The 27,986-nt window shown below is 37.8% G+C and overlaps 1 protein-coding gene across 6 annotated transcripts in view; it reads right to left on the reverse strand.

Annotated features, from left to right (window-relative positions):
• CCT6B (chaperonin containing TCP1 subunit 6B) overlaps positions 1-27,986 on the reverse strand; it is a 208,650-nt gene that overhangs the window by 176,611 nt on the left and 4,053 nt on the right. For 5 of the 6 annotated variants that reach the window (XR_009215267.1, XR_009215268.1, XM_058445555.1 and 2 more), the window contains exons 4-12: positions 25,034-25,207; positions 22,562-22,665; positions 12,787-12,897; positions 12,474-12,633; positions 10,545-10,627; positions 9,626-9,722; positions 9,183-9,330; positions 2,318-2,451; positions 920-1,022 (exon numbers count right to left, since the gene is read on the reverse strand). Coding sequence is in view for 3 of the 6 variants with exons in the window: in XM_058445555.1 (XP_058301538.1) it covers positions 920-1,022; positions 2,318-2,451; positions 9,183-9,330; positions 9,626-9,722; positions 10,545-10,627; positions 12,474-12,633; positions 12,787-12,897; positions 22,562-22,665; positions 25,034-25,207 (1,114 nt within the window). In the remaining 3 variants the exon portion in view is untranslated. The remainder of the gene's footprint in view (positions 1-919; positions 1,023-2,317; positions 2,452-9,182; positions 9,331-9,625; positions 9,723-10,544; positions 10,628-12,473; positions 12,634-12,786; positions 12,898-22,561; positions 22,666-25,033; positions 25,208-27,986) is intronic. The other variant, XR_009215269.1, reaches the window with a different exon arrangement.

The raw sequence follows: 27,986 nt of genomic DNA on the forward strand, positions 1-27,986 counted from the left end.
CTACAGAGTGGAGAGTGGCCAGAGTGATTCTCTTAAACTTAATCAGGCCACGTGCCTGGCCAACATGTGAAACCCTGTCTCTACTAAAAATACAAAAATTAGCCGGGCGTGGCAGCAGACACCTATATTCCCAGCTACTCCGGAGGCTGAGGCAGGAGAATTGCTTGAACCTGGGAGGCAGAGGTTGCAGTAAGCCGAGATCGTGCCACTGCACTCCACAGCATGGGTGACAGAACGAGACTGTCTCATAAATTAATTAATTAGGCCATGTCTGCTCAAAATTGCTCCCTACTCCTCTAAAGTAAAAGCCAAAGTCCTGAGACTGGTCCAAATGCCTCTGCATGATCTGGCCTTCTGTCAACTCTCTCACCTCCTTCCTCAAAAACATCAGACACCAGCTTTTCCACTGGATGTTCTCTCTCCCTAGAACACTTAACTCTAGTTGCCTACATGGCTAATTTCCTCACTTCCTTCCACTTTTTTTCAACAGACATCTTGATGATGCCTACCTTGACCAACCCTTTAAGCTGTCATTCTCTCTCCACCCTCCTGTACTAGCATTCATGATCATTATTATACCACTTTTTTTCATATAATTCATTACTTTTTCTAAAATGCTGAAGGAGTTTATTTATTAAAGTTATTATTTACTGCCTACCTTCTCCCACTACAACATAAGCTCCCAGGGGCAGATATTTTTGTCTGTTTTGTTCTGTGTGAAGCCCAAGAGGAAAACAAGCACTCAATAAGTATGTCTTAAATGAATGAGCATTTTTTAAGAAGCTCAAAAATAAACTAAGGGCATCCAAAATTTAAATATTAAAGTTACCCAAACCTCTACTCCTTTACCATAAGATCTGGGTAACTAAAGAATAACCTCTTTCTTTATTAAGCAGCTAATTTTCCTTCACTTTCTCACCTGTATTCAAATCTATGCCCACAAGTTGTTTTGACTCGACATGCTCAGCCTGAACTTTTACTAGTGTTTCCTGTGGGTCATAACCAGCATTCTGAGCAAGAACCTTTAGGAATAAAAATAATAATATATATATATGCATAATACCTTCACATACATCAAATATAAAAATACTCTTTACTCTTGTAAAAACACATCCATAACATGGCAATCATCTCCTTTTGAAGAATTCCACTTCTAATCTAAATCAAATTATTATTTCATCTATCTAGTAGTTTTTATATTTACTTAAACATTTACCCTATGCACATCACACTAAATTCTGAGGACATCAGAGTTCCCCCATTTCCACCCTACTACATTAATTTCCCTCCTTGCAAAAGGTTTTTTTTTTTTTTTTAGTATGGAAGGAAGTAGAATGATATTCTTGTTTCCTCTAGTGCCACTAGCCACATGCCCTCCAGTTCTTCATAGGCACATGCTAAGGAAACCAGAATATTTGCAGCATCTTTGTGCCCCTCATGTTCATGAGGAGAGTCACGACCTGTGGTAACAGGGTTGGAGATACCCGCACTCCAAACCAGGCTCATTTCCAAGTGGCCCCAAATCACCAGCTGATGAGGAAAAAGGTACCACCAATGTATACTGGGGTTACCAATTTCTGTCAACAACAGGATCATACTGACTTTGCTGCTCTGGGGAAAGAAAAAATAGGAAATCTAATTCACAAAGATTTCACAAATTATGAAAAATTTTAATAAAAATTAGCAAAGAGATTTTGCTAACATTGTTAATAATGTTTTAATTCATGGTAATAGCATCTTTGAAGTAGTTTTACTATATTTCTAAGGTGGTTTGAAACCAATTAAGGCAAAGAGAAAGGAATGGTTGCTTTCTGTCCTTAGGTTGCCACATGGAAAAATTCTGTTTTCTCTTTTTCTAGGAATTATAATGATGATGACAAACGTAAGGTTGTATCTAGGAGTGCTAAATAGCCTCAAGCCCTCCCTCTCCACAATTTAAATTGATTACATTTGGATACCACTAACAAAACAAAGATGTACCATAAAATCTAACTAAATTTTAAATTCTAAACTTTTTCATTATCATTGGTTAATCATGAGTCATTTCTGAAGGAAATTTTTGGACCTGCTTTAATTTTTGGAACTCAGAGAAAGAAGCAAGGGGGTAAGTTGGCTATGTCATGAGATCGTGCAAGGATTCTGGGCTGTTATCCCAAAAGTTTCCCTGCTTTAGTTGTAAAATATCTAAGAGAAAACTGTGTAAGGAAATGCATATAAATACCTGTCTACTCCATTAACTATCAGATAATATGGGCAATTTGTAATTAAACACCTTTATGTCTAACCAGTTGTTATTTGGCCGAAAGGGTAGTTGTACCTTGGGAATAATGAGTAAGGCATCAGCAAAAGCTTGGACTCCAAGACGAGCTCTTCCTTTTATACTGTTCTTATATGTAACAAGAGCTTCAGCCATTGCCACTTCAATTGCACCAGCTCCAGGAACCATGCAACCTATTGGAGAGAAAAAATATGATTGGCAAGAAATGCCATAAAGACCAAAAGAGAGAGAGAGAGAGAGAAAAGCAATTCACTATTTAAGTATGTTCTATTATCTACAGAAACCAAATAAATTGCACAGCTTAGTAATTACTCAGTTGTCTTATGAAACATCTTGAAGTTGTACGTCATTAAATAAATAAGCACAGTACAGATAACTTGCTGTAAACAGCTTATTTTGCTGCTTATCCTCTGGTAAACAAGAATAATTTATTTTTACCTTCATCTTACTCTTTTATAACTACTTTTGTTTTTTCTGAGATGGAGTTTTACTCCATCACCTAGCCTGGAGTGTAGTGGCATGACCTCGGCTGACTCCAACCTCTGCCTCCCAGGTTCAAGTGATCCTCCTACCTCAGCCTTCTAAGTAGCTGAAATTACAGGCATGCACCACCACACCCAGCTAATTTTTGTATTTTTAATAGAGATGGGGTTTCACCATGTTGGCCAGGATGGTCTTGAACTCCTGACTTCAAGTGATCCACCCACCTCCGTCTCCCAAAATGCTGGGATTGCAGGTGTGAGCCACCACACCCAGCCTTATGACTACTTTTAAGAGGTATTTATAATTTATATTGACAGGTAACTGATTACAATATCTGACATGAAAATTTTTTAGACCAAGATAATTTGTCTCTAGTTTTTGATAGGGAATTCTTGGAACTCAATGAAGTATTTGTTTTTTGTACTGGAGCAGAACTCAGACTGCTATCTAAGAAAAAATTTAAGTGGTATTATTATTCTAAACCAAGAGTTTTGGTTAAACACATCAAATTTCACATCAGGATATGACTTTTATATCTGCTACTTGTATGGTTTCATAAAGTTTATGACTCTTATTTAAACCAGCAAACTTGCTTTAAAACAAAACAATATGAAAACAATCTCCCCTTTTATCTCACATCATTTTAAAATTACTACCCCCTTTCTCTGCTTCACTTCACAACATAACTGCTCAAAGAGTTGTTTACCCACCAGATGATTACATCATTCCTCCCATTCACATTTTTTAAAAGTTCATTGTTAAATACAGAATATACTCAAAAGAATATTTATATGTGTAAGATATAAAGAACAAATGTACAAATAAACAAATGTATCCATGTACCTACCACCCAGCTTAAGAAAGAGATTACTAGAACCTTTGAAAACTTCCCTGATCCCATTCCCTGTGAAAACACAACATACCAAAATTTTAGCATCCCTAAAGCAGTACTTAAAGAGAAATTTATATCACGAAACACCTATATTAGGAACAAAGAAAGTTCTCAAACTAATGACCCCAGCTTCCACCTTAAGAAACTAGAAAAGGGCAGGGTCTGGTGGCTCACTCCTATAATCCCAGCACTTTGGGAGGCCAAGGCAGGTACATCACTTGAGCCCAGAAATTCAAGACCAGCCTGGGCAACACAGTGAGACCCCATCTCTACAAAAAACACAACAATTAGCCAGGTGTGGTGGCACACACCTGTAATCCCAGCTACTTAGGAGGCTAAGGTGGGAGGACTGCCTGGGCCTGGGAAGTCAAGGCTGCAGTGAGCCGTGACCATGCCACTGCACTCCAGCCTAGGCGACAGATCGAGACTCTGTTTCAAAAAGGAAAAAAAAAAAAACTAGAAAAGGAAGCACAAATGAAACCTAATATAAGCAAAAGAAAGGAATTATAAGCAAAAGAAAGGAAATAATTAGGATGGAAGTGGAAATTAATCAAATGACAAATGTCAGAAATGAGAAAATTTATCACTACAGATTCTACAGATATTAAAAAGAATAATAAATGAATATTATGATCAACTTTATGACAATAAAGTTGAAACTGTAGATCAGAAGTTAGTAAACTTTCTGCAAAAGGCCAGTTAATATTTTTTAGGCCATACCATTTCTTTTGCAACTATTCAACTCTGCCACTGTAACACAAAAATAGCCACAGACAATATATAGACAAATGAGTATGGCCACATTCCAACAAAACTTTATTTACCAAAACAGGCAGCAAATCAGATTTAGCTCATAGATAGTAGTTGATGATCCTAACTTAGGTGAAGTGGACAAATTCTTGAAAGACTACAAACCACTAAAGCTCACTCAAAAAAAAACAAAACCTTTATAGCCCTATGTCTATTAAAAAAATTGAATGTGTCATTAAAAGCTTTCCCACAAAGAAAACTCCAGGCTCAGATGGCTTTATTGACAGTCTACCAAACATTTAAGAAAGAAATAATACAAATAATACCAATTCTCCACAACAACTTAACACTTTCAGAAATTTGAACAAGAAGAAAAACTTTCCAGTTCACTCTATGAGCACGGCATTGTTCTAACACCGAAAAAGATAAAAGCATTACAAGAAAAAATATACACAGATGAACACAGATGTAAAAATTCTTAGCAAAATTTTAGCCAATTAAATCAAATACATAAAAAGGAGAATACACATAGTACCATTATTCACAATAGCCAAAAGGTAAATGTAACAGTTTCCAATAACAGACAAATAAAATGTGGTATATACATACAATAGAATATTATTCAATGGTAAAAAGGAAGGAAATTCTGGCACATGCTACAACATGAATGAACCTTGATGACACTATGCAAAGTGAAATAAGCCAGACAAAGGACAAAAACTGTATGATTCCAATTATATGAGATACACAGAGTAAACTCACAGAGACAGAAAGTAGAATGGTGGTTACCCAGGGCTGGGGAGGTGGGTAGGGAATGGAGAGTTATTGTTTAATGGGTTCAGAGTTTCGGTTTTGCAAGGAAAAAAAGTTCTGGAGATGGGTGGTGATAATGGTTACACAACAATGTGAATGCACTTACTAACACTGAACTGTACACTTAAAAATTGTTAAACTGTAAATTTTATGTTATGGATATTTACCACAATTTAAAAAATAATTTTTAAAAAATGTAATCCATTAATTTTTTAAAAAGTAAAATGCATTATAACTAAGTATGGTTTATCCCAAGAATGTAAGGTTTGACATTTGAATCAATCAATGTAATTTACTGTACGAAAAAACTAAATGAGGGCTGGGTGCAGTGGCTCACGCTTGTAATCCCAGAAGTTTGGGAGGCCAAGGCAAGCAGATCACCTGAGGTCAGGAGTTCAAGACCAGCCAGGCCAACATGGTGAAACTCCATCTCTACTAAAACATACGAAAATTACCCTGGCATGGTGGTGCATGCCTGTAATCCCACCTACTCAGGAGGCTGATGCAGAAGAATCGCTTGAACCTGGGAAGCAGAGGTTGCAGTGAGCCAGGATTGTGCCATGGCACTCCAGCCTGGGCAACGAACCGAGATTCCATCTCAAAAAAAAAAAAAAAAATCATATGATCAATAGATGCACGAAAAGCATTTGGCATTTATTCTCGTGTGTGTGTGTGTGTGTGTGTGTGTGTGTATGTGTGTGTGTTTTGACAAAAAACAACAACAACAAGAAGTTTCACTCTTGTCGCCCAGGCTGAAGTCCAGTGGCACGATCTCAGCTCACTACAACATCTGCCTCCCAGGTTCAAGCAATTCTCCTGCCTCAGCCTCACGAGAAGCTGAGATTGCAGGTGCCTGCCACCATGCCCAGCTAATTTTTGTATTTTTAGTAGAGACAGAGTTTCACCATGTTGGCCAAGCTGGTCTCGAACTCCTGACCTCAGGTGACCCACCCGCGTCAGCCTCCCAAAATGCTGGAATTACAGGCGTGAGCCACTGCGCCCAGCCTGGCATTTATTCTTGATTAAAAACTGTCAGCAAACTAGGCGCAGAAGGGAGAACTTCCTCAGCCTGGTAAAAACCTATAGCTAACGCTAACATCATATGTAATGGAGAAAGACTGAATGCTTCCCCCTAAGATCAGCAATGAGGAAAGGATGTCCATTCTCATTATTTCTAGTCAACATTATACTGGAGGTTCTGGCCCATGAAATAAGGGAGAAGATTTTAAAATATCCATATTGGAAAGAAAAAAGTATAACTGTATTAGCAGACCATGTAATCACTTATATAGACAATTCAATGAAGCCTATAAGAAAGCTAACTGTGATTTAGCAAGGTTGCAGAATTCAAGATCCATGTACAAAAATAAAATATATTTCTATATATTAGCAACTAACAATTAGAAATGGAAATTTTAAAAATAGCATATACAATAGCAACAAAATAAATGAAATATATAGAGATAAATATGGAAAAAAGTGTGTGAGGCTCATATACTAAGATCTACGAAATATTGCTGAGATAAATTCAAGAAGACTCAAATAAATAGATAAGACGATATTCATGAGTTAGAAGGCTCATTATTAAAATATCAACTATCTCCAAATTGATCTACAGATTTAATAAAATTCCAATCAAGCGGGGTGTAGTGGCTCACACCTGTAATCCAAGCACTTTGGGAGGCCAAGACGGGAGGATCGCTTGAGCCCAAGAGTTTGAGACCAACCTGGGTAACAACATAATGAGACGTTGTCTCTACAGAAAATAAAAAAAAATTAACCAGCCATGGTAGTGCATACTTGTGGTTCCAGCTACTTGGGAAGCTAAGGTGGGAGAGTCACTTGAGCTCAGCAGGTCGAGTCTGCAGTGAGCCATGATCAAGCCACTGCACTCCAGCCTGAGTGACAGAGTAAGATCCTTTCTAAAAAAAAAAAAAAGTTCTGATCAAAATCCCAGCAGCAGTCTTTTTGGTAGAAATTGACAAGCTGATTCTAAAATTCATATGGAAGTCATGTGGAAATGCCAAAGACTTAGAATGACCAAAATAACTTTAAAAAAATGAGAGTTAACAATACTGATTTCAAGATTTATTATAAAGCTACAGTCATCAGGACAGCATGATATTAACATTAAAATAGACAAATGCATCAGTAGGACAGAAAAAAGAGCTCAGAAATAGAACCACACAAATACGAAAAACTGATTTTTTATACACGAGAAAAGGCAATTTGGTGGTGAAAGTAAAGTCTTTTCAGCAAATAAGACTAAAACAATCTGATACCTTTATATGAAAAAAATGAACTTATATCCATACTTGCACCATATACAAAAATTAACTTAAAATGAATCACAGACCTAAATGTAAAACATAAGACTATAACACTTTTAGAGGAAAATCTTTGTGACCCTAGGTTAGGTAAAGATTTTTTAGATGCCACAGCAAAAGCATAATCCATGAGAGAATAAAAATAATAAATTAGACTTCATCAAAATTAAGAACTTCTCCTTGAAAGGCACTGTTAAATAAGCCACAGAGGAGAAAAATTTGCCACTTACATATCTGAAAAAGCACTTGTAACCAAATTATATATAAAGAACTCTCAAACTCAACAATAGAAAACTAACACAAATTTTTTTCTTTTCTTTTCTTTTCTTTTTTTTTTTTTTTTTTTCTGGAAACAGGGCCTCACTCTGTCGCCCAGGCTGGAGTGCAGTGGTGTGATCATAGCTCACTGTAACCTCAAACTCTTGGGACTCAAGTGATATTCCTGCCTCAGCCTCCTAAGTAGCTGGAACTACAGGTACAGCCCACCACTCCTGGCTATTTGTGTATGTGTATAGAGTCATGGTCTTGCTATGTTGCCCAGGCTGGTTTCCAACTCCTGGGCTCAAGCAATCCTCCCATCTTGGCTTCCCAAAGTGCTGGAATTACAGGTGAGAGCCACTGTGCATGGCCAACAATCCGATTTTTTAAAAGGGCAAAAGATTTAAACAGAAAATTCACCGAAGATATACGGAGGGCAAATAAACACATTAAAAGATGCTCAACATGGGCTGAATGTGGTGGCTCATGCCTACAAATCCCAGCACTCTGGGAGGCTGGGCGGGGGAAACTGCTTGAGGCCAGGAGTTCACGACCAGCTTGGGCAACATAGAGAGACCTCATCACTACAAAAAAAAAAAAAATTAAAAATTAGCCAGGTGTGGTGGCATGCATCTATCGTCCAGCTGAGGTGGGAGGATCACTTGAGCACAGGAGTTTGAGGCTGCAGTGAGCCATGATTGTGCCACTGCACTCTAGCCTGGGTGACAGAGCAAGACCATGTCTCAAGAAAAATATATATAGGTGAGGTTTGCAGCCAGGTGCAGTGGCTCATGCCAGTAATCCCAGCACTTTGGGAGGCCAAGGCAAGTGGATCCCTTGAGCCCAGGAGCTCAGGACCAACCTTGGCAACACAGAGAAACCTCATCTCTACCAAAAATACAAAAATTAGCCAGTTTCAAAACCTGGTCTCAAAAGAAATAAATAGATTAAATAGATTAATAATAAAAATAAAATTAAAAAAATTTAAAGGCCAGGCATGGTGGCTCACACCTGTAATTTCAGCACTTTGGGAGGCCAAGAAGGGCAGATCGTTTGAGCCCAGGAGTTAGAGACAAGCCTGGCCAACATGGTGAAACCCCATCTCTACTAAAAATACAAAAAATTAGCCAGGTGTGGTGGTGCGTGCCTGTAATCCCAGCTACTTGGGAGGCTGACGCAGAAGAATCGTTTGAACCTGGGAGGCAGAGGTTGCAGTGGGCTGAGATCGCACCACTGCACTAAAGCCTGGGCAACAGAGCGAGACTCTGTCTAAAAATATATATATACACATACATAGGTGTGTGTGTGTGTGTGTGTATATATATATATACATATACACACATATATGTGAGGTTCATATCAATCACAAGAAAGAGCTTACCATCTTCAATGGCATTTTTGATAGCACGAAGTCCGTCTCTTATGGCATCCTTGACTTGTGTGAGAGTATGCTTATTTGGTCCTTTAACCAACAAGGTAACAGAGCGAGGGTTAACACACTCCTCGATAAAAGTGAACTTTTCTTCACCCTAAAGGGTGGCACAAAAATATGTAACTTTAATATTTAATGTCATTATAAAATCAACAATTTATACTAGAATACAATCTTCATTTGAATTTTTCTTATCAAGCATAACTAAAGATATGTTTAAAGGGAGTTAAGTTATATCTGAACTCTTAACATTTAGGTAAATAAATGGTAAAATCTGCTCTGTGAATTAGATCTCAAAACACAAAACATGAAATAAAAGGTCAAGTAGTATTTTTCTTTAAAAAAGGGGGCTTAGCATTCACTTTATAACCACTATTCATAGAAATACTCACTAATGTATACTCATACACAAGACCAGCATGTCCCAAGCAATCTACAGTGAGATCTTCAAAAGAATTCACGGCCATTCCACCACAAGCAAGAGAGAGTCTGAAATTACATATATGTCACCATAGCTTGACTATGGAAAATATGAATACTAATTTCTTAGAGGAGAAAAGATATCTAATGCAGAAGACTGTACTGTTACTGTATTGTATTGTTTTGGGTTTTTAACTGACTAATAAAATTGTCTATATTTATCGAGTACAACATGGTGATGTTTTTAAATATGTATAAACTGTGGAATGGCTAAATCGAGCTAATTAACATATATAGCCTATGTGCGGCTTGATTTAGCCATTTTTGTGATAAGAACACTTAAAATCTACTCTCATCATTTTTCAAGAATCCAACACATTGTGCCTTCTTGGGTGGGTTTGCAAAAGATTTTTAAAAAGAACAATATATTGTTATTAACTATAGTTGCCATGTTGAACAATAGATCTCTTGAATTTATTCCTCCTAACTGAAATTTTGTATCCTTTGACCCACATATTCCCAGTGCCCCTCCCCTCCCACTGCCCCAGCCCCTGGTAACTGCCATTCTACTATCTACTTCTATGAGTTCACCTTTTTTAGATTCCATATATAAAAGCGAGATCATGCTGTATTATGTTGTATTGTTTTGTTTTTAAAATCTGTTTTAAAAAGATAAAAACTTTCCTTATACTTCAACAAAGTTCTGCAGTAGGTTAACAACCTTGCTTTTTGACAGTTCAATTATTTACTGAAACTAAAAACAAAATTTGGATTTTTTTATGCCATTGTTTTGTTCAACAACATTTACACATAAGCTAAAAGGAAAACACATGGGATAGTTTCCATTTACTCTGTTAAAAACTCAGGATATATAATTATCTGCAAGCTTACCTTTCCATATTTCTTCTTTTTGCTCTGCGAAGAGCTACTATTCCATGTTTTGCAAGAGTATCTAAGGAAAATGGATCAATTCCCTATAATCAAATTAACATAAAAATTATGTTTTAAACCAGTATTTCTCAACCTTTTGGTCTCAGTACCACTTTACTCTCTTAAAAATTATTAAGCACCCAAAGAGCTTTTGCTTATGTAAGCTCTATCTATAATATTTATATTATAAAAACTGAGAAATTTTTAAAATATTTATTAATTCATTTAAATAATAAGCCCATTTTATGTTAATACACATAACATTTTAAGTGAAAATTTACTATACTTTTGAAAACAAAAATATATATAGTGAGCTAGCAGTGGCATTACTTTACATTTTTGCAAATCTCTTCAATGTTTATCTTCATAGAAAACAAATGGATTCTCATATCTCATTCAGTATTCAATTTGGAATGATATGTTATTTTGGTTCAAGTTTATGAAGAAAATCTGGCCCCACACAGATAAATATTGTAAAGGGAGTAATATTTTAATGGCCTTTTCAGATAATTATGGAAATTCTTCTTTGATACTATACCAAAACTCAACAAGTAATAGTTTCTCAAAGGTTAGTTTCACTGTGGAACCATAGCAATGAACTTTTCATACTACCTCACATTAAAACACATTGGTGTAACTTGCACAGTGAATGGATTATTTATCCATGTATGATTTTATAAAAATCATGCATTTTTAGTCATGTAGATAAGAGCATCAGTTCACTGAGTTAGGCAAAGTTTCCACATGTTGACACATTTCATGTATAACATGTTATGTTATACATGTGGAAACTGTGTCACGTTATACATGTGGAAACTTTACCTATCTCAGTGAACAAAAACTCACATTTGTTAATATCACTACTATTATCACTAAAGTCTTTTAAGTATTGGAAAGCTGTCAAGTTCACATGGCAGATACAAGTTTTCTGAAATTCTAATTTTTGTTTAAAAGTCCAAATGTTATTGACAACAAATACTATCAGTTGTTTTAAGTCACAGAATTTCTTCATTCATTTTTGAGAGAAATCTACCAAATACCCGTATCTAGATAACCACGGTTTGTCTGTCAGTCATTCTTCCAGGTAAAAGTGGCATTCCAAGAAAAAGTGGCTAGTTTACCTTGCAATTCAAACAATTATACAAGTGCTTTCCTTCAAGACAACCATCATATTTTGGTATGCAATAGAAGAGCTTTGAAGTTCCCAGCCCCACAATCCCAACACTTTGGGAGGCCAAGCCACTTGAGACCAGCCTGCACAACATGGCGATACCCAGCCTCTACGAAAAAACTTAAAAATTAGCCAGGCATGGTGATGCACACTTGTAGTCCTGGCTACTTGGGAAGCTGAGGTGGAAAGATCACTTGAGCCCAGGAGGCCAAGGCTGTAGTGAGCTATGATGGTGCAACTGCACTCCAGCTTGGGTGACAGAACAAGACCCTGTCTCAAAAGAAAAACAAAAAGAGTGCTTTGTGCATACTTCATATTTTGTCACACATAATAATAAAAGGATGCATATTTAAGAATCAAAGTTTAATAAAATTAGTAAGTTTTACCACTTCATCAAGACAATCTTAAATGATACTGCCTTTTTTTTTTTCACTGCAAGTGTGCAGTGGTATAGCAATAAAGAATGTGACGACTACTAGTATAGTTTGGTGCTACTTCTTTGATTTCTACTAAGGTGCCAGCAGTTTTACAGACTGCTTTTGCAGCATCATTGCAAATGTCAACACAATGTAAAAGGTGTAATTATTATTATGAAAATAGTTTTTGACCTCACAGACTCTCTGAAAAAGTCTTAGGGATTCTTAGGGGTCCACAGACCACACTTCAAGAAATACTTAAGAACATTTACAAATAACTAAAATCTAAACTTTCTTTCTCACCTTTTGATTAATGACAACAAATCCTTTATTGGACTGAGCACAGACTTTGCCCTTCAGGTCTATTATTTTTTGTACTCTATCTTCAATAAATTTTCTTTCAGCTTTTACCAATTTCTCTTTCTCTTCTGCAGTCTTATAAAAGAAACCAGAGTTCACCTCTCTAAAAGATTAATAAAAACCAGCTAGTAAAGGCAGGAGGAAAAAGGAAAAGAGATAGAAGTAGTCTACACCAAACATCTGGAAGGAAAGAGAGATTTTAAAACATCTTTAGAAAAAAAAATTTCAAAAGCTATAAAGAGAAAGTAACACGCACGTTTTTTCATATTCCAGTGAAACGTTGCAAATAAGGATAAATGCATCTTCTACTCGCTTCTTCATATCTGGATGACGGGCACCATGATCCAAAACTAATCCTTGGATCAACCTATTAAAAATATTAGTGTTTCTTACTTTGAATATATACTCTAAAATTTGGTATAAAATTATCATTATACTATTAAAGTTACATCAATACTTCCAGGACACACATTGTTTCCTTGTACCAATTTTAACAGTTTTTGGTGTTTTTGTTTTTTGTTTTCAGAGATGGGAGTCTTGCTATGATGCCCAGGCTGGCCACGAACTCCTGGGCTCAAGCAATCCTCCTGCCTCAGCCTCCCAAGTAGCTGGGACTAAAGGAGTGCATCACCTCACCCACCTCCTTGCATTGACTTTAAACCTAACATATAATTAGTAAAATTAGGAAAGAGAATCTACTTTAACACAGTGTGACTATGAAGTCACAATAAAAAGTCAAGCCAGAATTATTTTCTAATTATATGATTCAAAAATATGACACAGTTTATCAAGTAATGAAAGGTATGTATACGATGAGTTTCTTAGGAACATTTATTCAAAATGATTATATGGAACAACTAAAAATTGTTAACCTAAACGTCCAACAATAGGCTATTATTCAGCAAATAATGACCCAACTATTTGATGGTTATAAAAAGTATGTAATAACATGGAAAAATATGTATAAGGCTAGCTGATAAGCATAGAATGACAAATTGCATATGAAGCATGACTATAACTGTTCTTTTTAACAACAAACAAGGAAGGGGAACATCACACACTGGGGCCTGTTGTGGGGTGGGGGAAGGGGGGAGGGATAGTATTAGGAGATATACCTAATGTTAAATGACAACTTAATGGGTGCAGCACACCAACATGGCACATGTATACATATGTAACAAACCTGCACGTTGTGCACATGTACTCTAAAACTTAAAGTATAATAAAAAATATAAATAAATTAAAAAATTAAAAAAAAAACAACTTGGCATCAAAAAGAAAAAAAATGGGAGGGACCTAAGAGTAGAGGTTATGCATGGGTAGTAGGAATATAGATGATTTGGAAAGGAGGTGTTTCTTCCTGTTTTCCAAATAATCTTTCAAGAGTCAATATTTTTATAACTTTATAAAATTCATTTACAAAACATTTAGGGGATGGAATTTCTACTTATGAATCCTTTATAACTAATTTTTGTTATATATTTTTAAACTATTTTAGTTCATATAATTATAAGGAAGTTTTCAAAATTTTACTTTAACTAGATTACTCCACCTCTTAACAGAATGTAAACATATCTAGAAAGAAACAAAAACACTATGTTCAACATTCCTCACTTTTCAAGCCTCCTTCACTTTCCTCCCTCCCTACTGTCAGCAAATGATACTGTTTCTTTGAGAAAATAGAAACATTGTCCCATTACTACCTCTACCAATCCACTTGCACTTGAACCTGAAACTGCTACTACTATGAATGAGCTGTCCACATTCCTCTATATGGGTAGTCTCTCTACTTGTGTACTGGATTCCATTTCCCTCTCTGTTCTTGCACTGTCCCCTAGTCCCCTATATCAATTCTCGTCTAAAGAACCATCCTTACCAGCATACAAACTTGCAGTAACAATTCCTATCATTAATACAAAAAAATCCTTCTCCCTCAGCTCCATTCCCATATTCCCTTTTAGCTACTGCCCCATTTCTCTGTTCTCCTTTATAGCTACACTTCTCTAAGTTACCATTCTCTCTTGAGCCACCTTCAATCTGACTTTTATTTCCACCTCTTTATTCAATCAGCTCTCATTAAAGCCACTAAAAAAGTAAATGTTTTCCGGCCGGGCGCGGTGGCTCACGCCTGTAATCCCAGCACTTTGGGAGGCCGAGGCAGGTGGATCACAAGGTCAGGAGATCGAGACCATCCTGGCTAACACGGTGAAACCCTGTCTCTACTAAAAATAAAAAAAAATTAGCCTGGCCTGGTGGCAGGCGCCTGTAGTTCCAGCTACTCAGGAGGCTGAGGCAGGAGAATGGCGTAAACCCAGAAGGCAGAGCTTGCAGTGAGCCGCGATCGTGCCACTGGACTCTAGCCTGGGCGACAGAGTGAGACTCCATCTCAAAAAAGAAAAAAAAATGTAAATGTTTTCCAAATATAACAATCAACTCTCAGTTCACAGCAATGTACTCAAACTTTCAGCAGCATATGACACAGCTGATTATTGTCTCCTTGAAATACTTTCTTCTTCTGGCTTCTGGGACACCACTCACCCTTGGCTTTAATGCCTCCTTGACTGCCCCCTTCTCACTCCCTTTTGCAGAATCCACCTCATCTTTTCAAACTCTAAACATCCAAGTTCCCAGGGATCATGCTTTAAACTTCCTTTACTATATTCACTTCCCAGATGGTCTCATTAACTCATGGCTTTAAGTCATTTATACACTAATGATTCTCAAATACGTACTTCTAGTGCAGACCTCTATTCTGAACTCCAGACACATCTCTCCAAATTCCTACTCAACATCTCCGCATGGATGCCTAATAGGCATCTCAAACATAACATTCCCAAACTGAACTCTTGATTTATCTCCCCAAATCTGATCCTCCTAGTCTTCTCCAACTCAAGAAACAGCACCTCCACTTTTCCCGCTAATCATGAAAAAGCCCAAGAGATATCCCTGACCGCTCTGTTTCTGTCATGTCCTATGTTGAACCCTCAACAAATCCTATTGCTCTTTCCTTCTAAGTACACCCTAATCCAAACCATTTTCATTTCTCACTTGTTCTATACCAACATTCCTAACTGGTCTCTGCTTTCTGCCCTTGGCCCTCTTTTACCTCCCAATCAGCTGTTTTGTGTGTATTCCCCACACAAAAACCACAGATAACCTTCTGAAGTATAAATCAAGAACTTGTTATCCTCAGCAATAGTAGGCTAACTGAGATCAGTCCTACTATCAAAAACAACTAAACTAAACATGACAGCTTAAAAGCAAAAAAATCTTCGCAACATTGAAGAGCTATAAGATAGTATATAACCATGAGGCCAAAACTGAAATAAAACAGAAACTCCAACAGGTACGTAGAGAACTGCAGGAACAGTAGGTTCTTTTATCTTAAAGTCATTTGACAATCCAGGCAAATCTGAACTTCGGTTTCAATGTCTTCACAATGAGAAGAAAACAGAATTAAAAGCCCAGAGCTCATCCAAGGTGGAGTGTTTACAGGAGACCCTCTTCACATTAAGTTGGAACCACAAAGGGCTACATATTCAGGATTATCCAGAAGGAAGAGCTAGAAATAAGCAGCCCTCACATGGACTTACAGTCGGAATTCATACCAAATGGATATTCCCAAAAACCTCAAGCTGTGAATTTAATTTAAAGTAGTCCCTAGGGAGGCAACAAATGCAAATCCTCTCTGCAGAAAGGCAGCTTCATTCTAGGTCTCAAATTATTTAATGAATGGCACATATGAACACAAAGCATGATGAGTGAGAACCAGTAAAATATAATAAACACCAGAAAGGGACAAGTCAAAACTTTAGCTATTATAATTATCAAACATGAACTATATGTTTAAAGAAAGAAAAAAGGGAAAGTTTGGAAAGATTTGCAAGGAATAGAACACCATAAAAAGTAACATGGCAGATTTAAGAAAGAACCAAATAGAACTTCTATAAATAGTAAATAAGGATATCCACACATACACACACAGATATAAAAAATTCAAGAAAACAACAGACATACATCCATATGTCTAATAAAAGAATATTACAATGTTTATAGCAGCACTATTAATAATGGGCAAAAAATGCAAACTACCTAAATGCCAATCAACAGCAGAATGAATAAACTGTGGTATATTAACCCAAGAAAATACTAAATAGCAAAGAGAATGACCAATCTACTAATCACACAAAAATACAAATGAGCCTCACAAACAATGCTAAATGAAAAAGGCCAGAAGCAAAGAGTACCTACCTTATGATTCCTTATACAAGTACAAAACATATAGCAATCTATGCTGCAGAAATTCAGATTACTCTAGAAGAAACATGGCTGAAAGGAAGCAAAAGAGGGGCTTTTAAGGTGCTAGTAGTTCTGTTTCTTGTAACAGTGCTGATTACACAGATACATTTGGAAAATTAATCAAGCCATATTGCTATGATAGTTGCATTTTTTTTTTTTTTTTTGAGACGGAGTCTTGCTCTGTCGCCCAGGCTGGAGTGCAGTGGCGCGATCTCGGCTCACTGCAAGCTCCGCCTCCCGGGTTCACGCCATTCTCCTGCCTCAGCCTCTCCGAGTAGCTGGGACTACAGGCGCCCGCCACCACGCCCGGCTAATTTTTTGTATTTTTGGTAGAGACGGGGTTTCACCGTGGTCTCGATCTCCTGACCTCGTGATCCGCCCGCCTCGGCCTCCCAAAGTGCTGGGATTACAAGCGTGAGCCACCGCGCCCGGCCGATAGTTGCATTTTTCAGTGTGTGTTACACTTCATTAGTAAGTTTATTTTTAAATCGAGGGATTGGTTTTAAAGTAGAGTAGACATTGTTTAAGAGAAAATTAGCAAACAACAAAGTATATCACTAGAAATTATCCAGAATGCAACACAAAAGATAACAAGACAAAAAGTACATAAAAAACTAAATTAAGAACATCAAGCATACATTTAACTGGAGAAGAAGAAGGGATGAACAAAAGAAATGTTTAAACAGATAATGGATGGAAATTTTCCAGAATCAGATAAATGATGGCACTCAAAAAGCCAGAAAACGCCAACCAGAATAAACAAAAAGAAATCCATACCTAGCTACATCATAGTAAAAGTATACAATACCAAAGACAAAGAGAAATATCTTAAAATCACCTAGGCAAATAAAGGACTCATGGCTATAAAGGACTCATGGCTAATTTCTGTACAGGAATAATGAAAGCTGGAAAACAACAGAACAATATCTTCAATCAGCTGAAAGAAACTAACTGCCAACCTAGTAAACACACAATGAAAGTATCAAAGAATAAAGATAAAGGCATTTTCAGGCAAAGAAAAATTGAAAGTATGCCTCCAACAAACTATCACTAAGGAAAATCTACAGGATGAACTTTAGGCAAAAGAAAAGCAATCCCAAATGGAAGGCTGAGATGCAAAAAGCTACACAGATGGCTGGGCGTGATGGCTCACACCTGTAATCCCAGCACTTTGGGAGGCTGAGGTAGGTGGATTGCTTGACGTCAGGAGTTCAAAACCAGCCTGGCCAACATGGTGAAACTATGTCTGTACTAAAATACAAAAAATTAGATGGGTGTGGTGGTGCACGCCTGTAGTCGCAGCTACTCGGAAGGCTGAGGGAATCACTTGAACCCGGGAGGCAGAAGTTGCAGTGAGCCGAGATGAAGCCACTGCACTCCAGCCTGGTGACAGAGTGACACTCCGTCTCAAAAAAAAAAAAAGAAAAATAAGTAAGGATAAGTAGAAAGTATAAAACAAGATGGCAAACTTTTTAACTTGCTTTTTTTTATTGTAATAGCTTTCTGGGGAACAGGTGGTGTTTGGCTACATGACTAAGTTCTTCAGTGGTGATTTCTTAGATTTCAGTGCACCCATCACCCAAGCAGTGTAGTCTTTTATGCCTACACATTGTACCCAGTGTGTAGTCTTTTATGCCTCATCCTCCTCCCACCCTTCCCCCCGGGGTCCCCAAAGTCCACTGTTAAGATGGTAAATTTTAAATCAAATATATCCATAACTGTATTAAATATAAAGGATTAAATGCTCCTGTTAATAAAGATTATCAGATTTAATATTTTAATCTACCTATATGACACAAAAAATCATGTAAAGAGAGAAAGACTGAAAGTGAAAACATACAGAAAGATATGACAGGCAAATACTAATTAAAAGAAAACTGGGCCAGGCACAGTGGCTCATGTCTGTAATCCCAGCACTTTGGGAGGCCAAGGAGGGTGGATCACTTGAGGTCAGGAGTTTGAGACCAGCCTGACCAACATGGTGAAACCCCATCTCTACTAAAAATACAAAATTAGCTGAATGTGGTGGCACATGCCTGCAATACCAGCTACTTGGGAGGCTAAGGCAGGGGAATCACTTGAACCCAGGAGGCAGAGATTGCAGTGAGCAAAGATCATGTCATTGCACTCCAGCCTGGGTCACAAGAGTGAAACTCCATCTCAAAAAAAAAAAAAAAAAAAAAAAAAAAAACTGGATGGACCTGGCATGGTGGCTCATTCTGTTCTATAATCACAGCACTTTGGGAGGCCAGGCGGGTGGATCCCTTCAGCTCAGGAATTTGAGACCAGCCTGGGCAATATGGCAAAACCCTGTCTTGACAAAAAATACAAAAATTAGCCAGACATGGTGGCGCATATCTGTGGTCCCAGCTACTCAAGAGGCTAAGGTGGGAGGATCACTTGAGCCCAGGTGGGACAAGGCTGCAGTGAGCTGTAATTGCACCACTGCCCTCTAGCCTGGGTGACAGAGCAAGACCCTGTCTCAGAAAAAAAAAGAAAGGAAAGGAAGAGAAGGGGAGGGGAGGGGAGGGGAGGGGAGGCGAGGGAAGGGAAGGGAAGGGAAGGGAAGGGAAGCGAAGGGAAGGGAAGGGAAAGGAAAAGACAAGACAAGACAAGACATGACGAGAGAAGAGAAGAGAAAAGGAAAAGAAAAGAAAAGGCCGGGCATGGTGGCTCATGCCTACAATCCCAGCACTTTGGGAGGCAGAGGTGGGCGGATCACCTGAGGTTGGGAGTTCAAGACTAGCCGGACCAACATGGAGAAACCCCATCTCTACTAAAAAAATACATAAAATTAGCTGGGCATGGTGGCGCATGCCTATAATCCCAGCTACTAGGGAGGCTGAGGCAGAAGAATCGCTTGAATCTGGGAGGCAGAGGTTGCGGTGAGCCGAGATCACACCATTGCACTCCAGCCTATGCAACAAGAGCGAAACACCATCTCAAAAAAAAAAAAAAAAGAGGCCGGGCGCGGTGGCTCACGCTTATAATCCCAGCACTTTGGGAGGCCGAGGCGGGCGGATCACGAGGTCAGGAGATCGAGACCACAGTGAAACCCCGTCTCTACTAAAAATACAAAAAATTAGCCGGGCGTGGTGGCGGGCGCCTGTAGTTCCAGCTACTCGGAGAGGCTGAGGCAGGAGAATGGCGTGAACCCGGGAGGCGGAGCTTGCAGTGAGCCAAGATCGGGCCACCGCACTCCAGCCTGGGTGACAGAGCAAGACTCCGTCTCAAAAAAAAAAAAAAAAAAAAAAGAAAGAAAGAAAGAAAGGAAAGGAAAGGGAGGTAGGGAAGAAGGAAGGGAGGGAGGGAGGGAGGAAGGGAAAGAAAGGAAGGAAAGAAGGAAGCTAGCTAGCTGGTACAACAGCTTTAACATGTAAAGATTTTTTAAATATAATTATCAATATCAGATAAATTATACTTTTAAAGACATTACTAGAAAAAAGTCACTTCATATCAGTACAAAAGTTCAATGCACCAGGAAATATGTAACAGTTTAAAAACTATGCATCTGAAAAGATTGTCTCAAGATACATAAAGCAAAACTCTCAAAACTAAAGTAAAATATAAACAGGTACACAATAATATTGAAAGATATTTATACATTTCACTCAGTAATTGACAGAATAAGCAGTCAAAACATCAATAAGGATATAGAAGTTCTGAACAACAGGATTAACAGGATACCTTGATCTTGATGGACATGTATATAAAATTGTACCTACCAACTGCAGCATACATTCAAGTACATGAAACATTAACATAACAAAAGCTGACTATACACTGAGCCATAAAGCAAGTGTCAACAAATTTCAAAGGAGCAAAAATCTCATAGAACATATTCTCTGACCATAATGTAATTAAGCTAGGTATCAGTAATAAGATAACTAAAATTTCCCCATGTTAAGAAACACACTTCTAGTTGAAATTAGAAAATATTTTAAACTGAATAAAAATTATAAGATTACATATCAAAACTTGAAGGATGCAGTTGAATAGTACTTCGAGAAAAATTTAAGGTCTTAAGTACTGTATTCAAAAGCAGGAGACTGAAAATTAATAACCTAAGTAGCTATCACAATAAAACAGAAGCAGCAAAAAAGTCCCCACAAAATTCCAAAAAAGTAAATTAAATAATAAAGAGAAAGACACTGTGAAACAAAAACAAACCTCTGGGAAAAAATTATCAAAAAAAGGAAAGGAAGCCATAAATAACACCAGAAATAAATGGTGATACCATTACAGATCCTGCAAACAGGATCCTTATAAAAATTTTATGCCAATAAGGATATTTATGAACATTTTATACCAAAAATTTCAGAGTTAAACAAAATGGACAAATTTCTAAGAAAACATTACTTACCAAAATGATTCAAAAAAAAAGTAGAAAACCTAACTAGTCCTATAGCCATTAAGAAAATTGCATGAGTGGGGCCGGGAGCAGTGGCTCACGCCTGTAATCCCAGCACTTTGGAAGGCCGAGGCGGGTGGATCACAAGGTCAGGAGTTCGAGACCAGCCTGACCAACATGGTGAAACCCCGTCTCTACTAAAATACAAAAAATTAGCCAGGCGTGGTGCCGCACACCTGTAGTCCCAGCTACTCAGGAGGCTGAGGCAGGGGAATCACTTGAACCCAGTAGGCAGAGGTTGCAGTGAGCCAAGATCACGCCATTGCACTCCAGCCTGGGGGACAGAGTGAGACTCCATCTCAAAAAAAAAAAAAAAAGAAGAAATTTGCATGAGTAATCAAAAATCTTCCCACAAAAACTCTTCAAGACAATCAGACTTTTGCAAAATAATTATCAAGGTGAAAAACAATGAGAGGAAGAAAGAACCTACAAATTAACAAATTAACAGAGACTTAAAAGAGTTATCACCTAAGTGCAGTATACAGACTGTGTGTAGATCTTAATCCAAACAAAATTGAAAAAAATCTGAGACAACTGTTAGACAAATTAGACTATAAACTGGAAATGTGATAGTATTAATGAGTTATTCATTTTTAAGGTATTATGTTTTGTGGATATATTAGGTAAAAGCAGGGGGGTTGTATTTTATGGATTACATGATATTTACAGGTGGTATATGATGTCTGGATTTGCTTCAAAACAATCCTGGGTGGGAGGGGGAAAGAGGGAAGGGTATGGTTGAAATAAGATTGCTTCATATGTTGGAAATTGATAAAGACAGCTAACAGGTGTGTGGAAGTTCCCTATTCTGTTCTCTCTATATATGTTCACAATTTTCTATAATACAAAGTTTTAAAAGAGTAAATCCAAAATCAACATGGTACTCCATAATCTGGTCCCTTTTGCCTCACCTCCTCTCCCTGTGCTCCAGGCACACTGTAACAACCTAGTCACACTTCTGCCTCAGGACCTTTTCAGAGGTCATTCCTTCTGCTTAGAACCCTCTTGTTTCAGATGTGCACATGGCTAGCTCCCTTGTTTCTTCAGAGACCTCTTAGCTCTCTAGGTTCTTATCAGAGTAGTCTTCCCTGTCCACTATAAAATCACACACATGATTTTATTTCTATTTCAATTAGAAACATAAGCTTCTTGGGGAAAGAAATTCTGTTCTGTTTACTCTCATTCCCATTACCTAGAGCAGTGACTTAATATATGTTGAGTGAATATATTTATGTTGAATAAAAGTAAGTAATGAATTTAATGAAAGAATATCTTTAAAAAATTCTAGAACCCATATGTTGTCAAAGCTTATGTAATTTACTTTGTATCTGTTCCTAATTTATGCTTCATCTCCATTATTTCTCCCATGAAGAGATCAATAGGGTAACCTGGTCTTCTAACAGCCAAAACAGAATCCACCACAGCCTGAAAGAGAAATGAATGAGAACAGTTAAGTTATTTGGACTACTAAAATAAACCAAGGGCCCAAAAAATCTATCACCAGACTAAGGAGATAAAAGCCTTCAGGATTCAAAACCTAGGGCAAGACCAATATGTGCCACTTTACTATGGACGTTAACAATAGCCAATGCCAACAGACACTTTAGAGTCTAAAGAAACTTCAGAGATCATTAGGTCCAAACCTTTTATTTTACAGATAAGGCAACTGAGATAAGACCTTAAGAAGTCACAGTTTTTAAATAAGATCTAACAGCTAGTAACAGGGCCAGGACTAGAATTCAGGGCTCCTTAACTGCCCAGCGACTACTCTTTCTATCATACCAAGACTATCCAAACTTTTCCACCAAAGGACACCTTAATGGAAAAGAAGGAAAGGTAATCTAAGGTAATAGCTCCAATTTGCTGGCTATAATAACAGGAAATGTTAAAGTCTCATGTTTTATCGTGAAAAGTTTCCATGTCATCCCATTATATGTTTATCGCAATGTAAAAATAATGTTTTCCCCCAATATTGTAAAGTAAAATTGACACTCCAGAAAGATACGTCTCATTTATTCTGTCAGGTATGACCAGGGATATACAATTTAAGAAGCATAGCACAACACGTCTTATTGCTTAGCTCAGAAAATGATATAAAAATAATGAATAACTGCAGAAATTAAGAGCTAAGTTATAACTACCCTAAAATATACATAAAGCAGGAAAAAAACCGTATCTTAGAAAACTTTGCCTGAGGTTAACATAATATTTTATTTTAGAGGCAAATAACAAATAGGACAAAGGCCATTGGACAGTGAGAATATCACTGTTTCTGTAACTCTAAAACAGAATGGGTGCCCTAGCAGCATGAAGATTTGGGGCCATTTAAGTACTCTAATAGCAGAAAACACAGCAGAGCCTTTCTTCTGACTCTGCTCATCAAGAAATTGTCTGATCTTAATCTGATTTCCCAAGTTGTTTTTTTTAACGGTAAGGAGAATCGACCAGAAACAACTCAAGTATTCCAGTACATTTGGCATTTGTAGTTCTCAAAGTAAATTATTAAGATAGTATTCTGCTTTGTATGTCAATGTCCTGTGAATTTGTTTCCTAAGAATTTATCATTCTTCCTGGTAAACAAATATATTCAAGTTTCAGAAATTACAAAGCTGAAAAACAATAATGATATCAAATAATTGCCACCTGATAAAAGCCTTCCCAAAATATCTAGCCAATCTTGTCTTTATATAAAATATATATATATATATATTTTTTTTTGAGACAAAGTTTCACTCTGTCACCCAGGCTAGAGTGCAGTGGCATGATCTCAGCTCACTGCAACCTCTCCCTCCCTCCCAGAGTGATTCTCCTGCCTTAGCCTCCCAAGTAGCTGGGATTACAGGTGCCTGCTACCATGCCCAGCTAACTTTTGTATTTTGAGTAGAGACGGGATTTCACCATGTTGGCCAGGCTGGTCTCAAACTCCTGACCTCAGGTTGTCTCCCCACCTCGGCCTCCTAAAGTGCTGGGATTACAAGCATGAGCCACCGTGCCCAGCCTATATAACATATATTCTACCTTTAGAAATAAACAAAACACTGGCCAGATGTGGTGACTTCAGGCCTGTAATCCTAGCACTTTGGAAGCCCAAGGCGGGTGGATCATTTGAGGTCAGGAGTTCAAGACAAGCTTTGGTAACATAGTGAGACCCCATCTCTACTAAAAATACAGAAATTAGCCAGGCGTAGTGGCACACGCCTGTAATCCCAGCTACTCGGGAGGCTGAGGTAGGAGAATCATTTGAACCTGGGAGATGGGGGTTACAGTGAGCTGAGATCACGACACTGCACTCCAGCCTGAGTGACAGAGTTAAGACTCTGTCTCAAAAAAATTAATAAAAGAAATAAACTAAACATACATTTCCAATATGTGAATATTAATATATTAATATATCATATCACATTTCATTACATTGGTAACCTTATCTACAAGGTACACTGCTAAAACAACTATCTTGTGTGTCACCTCACATAATAGAATATGGACCTCTAGGTTTAAAAAGACCAGTATACTATTCAAGAGCTTCCACAAGAGATGATCTGCAGGCAGCCAAACCTCTCCCAACTTTCAAGCCACATTTTTAAAAACGCCTAGTATGATACTTCTGAAAATTACAAATACTGTTCTGACCAGTCAAATGTAATCTACAGTTAGGCCTATACAATAATTGTCTGTCTTCCATATTTTATGTCCAAAAAACCACATGAAATACTTGATTATCTTACAGAAAAAAGAAAAATATCACCATGCATCAGGCTATATTTGTTCTGAGTGCAAAAGTTTAATAACATACCTCTGTTAACACATCAGCCAATTCAGCATGAACTTTGGTTTGTAATGATGTTCTAGCTACATCTAAGAGGATTTTTCTTTTCATCTCCTTTGTCACTTTAACTTCCTCCAAAACTTCAAGTGCTTTTATCTTTGCAGCTTCAAATCCTTCAGCTATTATTCTAGGGTGCAGGCCCTGTTACATCAACATAAAATTATAAATTAAGAAATAAGTCATCCAATGTAAAAGAAACCAACCTGTCTGATTATTATGTCCAAAAAAAGTTAATCACATTAATGCCATGAAATATAAGTGTACCTAATTTATAAAAGTCATTTTAGTGCTTCATACTTGAAATAATCTCAAACTTAGCAGTAAAGCTTCAAGTCTAGTATAAAAAATTACAAAAGTCCTTTTTATTTCCAAAAATTATGACTACATCGTTGTTATGTGGTGCCCTTCTGAATGGACACATATAAAAAGATTCCTTTCAATGCAGAGGAAAAGAACCACCACTGAATTGGGGAAAAGTGGTAGACAGAACACTGTGGTGTCTACCACTTCACCAAGTGATCAAAGTTAACATCACAATAATGAGATAGACATCACATGCCTGCTGATATGATGCATTCAGTAGAATACAACACTTCTGTGGTATTCCGGCCAACAATCTGTAATCTAAGTTTAATTGAGGAAATAGGCAAATCCACACTGAGGGACTTTCTACAAAATAAATGGCTGGTACTCCTTAAAAGTAGCAATATCATGAAGCATAAAAGGCAGCTCAGGAACTAGTCTAGCTTAAAGGAAACTAAAGGAACACAACTGAGTGCAATGCATGCACTTAGATCTTTTTTTTCTATAAAGAACACTATTAATACAAGTGGTGAAATTTGAATAGAATGCAGACTAGATAACAGTAATGTATCAATGTGTTAATGTTATTAATTTCCTGGTTTTTATAACTATACTGCAATTATATAATTCCCTGGTTTTAAGAAATATACACTGAAATATTTAGATCACGTCTGCAACATACAGTTTAGAAAAGAATATGTACACTGATACTAAGGAAGAGAACAGGGTAGGCAGGGAATGAGAGAAATGAAAATACTTGCAGAATCTGGGTAAAAAGTATACAGGAATTCTTTGTAGTATGCTTGCAACTTTTCTATAGGTCTAAAATTATGACAAAATATTTTAATAGTATTTTTTGTTCCATAAAATAATACACAAACCTTGTGAAAGCTAGCACTTGGTCTAATTCATTCCCTTACTTCTTTTCTTTACATCAATCCTTAATAATCTTTAAAAGTTGACATTGAGTATTTGTGCTAGACATGACTAAGAGTTCTACACGAGTTATTTAATTCTCTAGCCACATTATGAAGTGGGTATTATTATTTTTCCTATTTCACAGATGAGAAGACCGAGGCTTAAAGGGATAATGTAATTTGCCTTAGATCACCAAGATAATAAGAAGTGAAACCAGTTGTTTAAACCCATGAGACCTGACTTTAGAGCCTATGTTATTAACCATTTTCAAAAATGTCTTCAAGACAATCTCTCATCCAGACTACCATGAAAACCTCTGGTCTAGACTCCCTTAAAACCATCCCCCAAATACCTAAAATGCCAACCTAACCATATCAGTCATTAGTGTGTTTCTATGTTTGGTCTGTAATACCACTGGATGAAATCTAAGCTTCTTGGTTAGCATACTACATGCTCTCTGATCTGGCTCCCACTTCCCTCTCCAGCCTCTTCTCCACCACTGTTCACATCACTTGAAATTCCAGCAACACCAAAATGCTTGTAGCTTCATACAACACCATGTTGCCTGTCTTCTCTGTGGCTTTGCTTATGTTGTTCCTTCTGCCCGGAAAGCCATTCTCCTCACCCCTTGCCCTTTTGTCTGGTTCACTCCTCCTCATCCTGAAGATTTAGGCCAGGCCTTACTTCCTCCAGAGAGTTCTTCCTCACTACGTCAGGCTAGTTTAGGATGTCCCTCCAGCCTCAGTGATTCTATCATATACCGTGCCCAGCTCTATCACTGTAGGGCCACAGAGTTTCATAATGTCTGTTAGCATCTCACCCTTGCCAAACTCCTTTCTTCCTAACCCAACTCTAATTCAGTTTAGGTTTCCCTCTCCCACTTGTGCTTTGGAGAAAGCTGATCTTACCACCAGCTCAAGGAGTGGATCCTGATTAGTCTAAGTCAATTCCCATAAAAACTGTTACTGGCTTGGGATGGACATAATACTAAAGTTGGCCCAATCATACTAAAGAAAAGCCTCCTGAATGGCTTTATCTTGCCCTCTGCCTAATTTCCTCTGACAGTCTTTCTTCTCTCTCCTCTGTCCTCTCTCTCCTCTCTCTTCTCTCTCTCTCTTCCTTTTAGAGACTGGGTCTCACTCTGTCACCCATGATTGCACTGGTGCAATCATGGCTTACTGCGGCCTCCACCTCCTGGGTTCAGGCAATCCTCCTGCCTCAGCCTCCCAAGTAGCCAGGACCACATGCAGCATGCCACCAAGCCTAATTTTTTTTATTATTTCTAAAGACAGGGTCTCACTATGTTGCCCAGGCTGGTCTCAAATTCCTGGGCTGAAGTGATCCTCCTGCCTCAGCCTCCCAAAGTGCTGGGATTACAAGCGTGAGCCACTGTGCCCAGCCAGTCTTACTTTTTCTTTTCTTTCCTTTTTTTTTTTTTTTTTTTTGAGATGGAGTTTCACTCTTGTTGCCCAGGCTAGAGTATTATGGCACAATCTTGGCTCACCGCAATCTCCGCCTCCCAGGTTCAAGCAATTCTCCTGTCTCAGCCTCCTGAGTAGCTGGGATTACAGGCGTGTGCCACCACACCTGGCTATTTTTTTATTTTTAGCAAAGACAGGGTTTGTCCATGTTGGTCAGGCTGGTCTCGAACTCCCGACCTCAGGTGATCCACCCGCCTCGGCCTCCCAAAGTGCTAGGA

The sequence above is a fragment of the Hylobates moloch genome, unplaced genomic scaffold (genome assembly GCF_009828535.3).
Source record: "Hylobates moloch isolate HMO894 unplaced genomic scaffold, HMol_V3 SCAFFOLD_10, whole genome shotgun sequence".
Classification (NCBI taxonomy): domain Eukaryota; kingdom Metazoa; phylum Chordata; class Mammalia; order Primates; family Hylobatidae; genus Hylobates; species Hylobates moloch.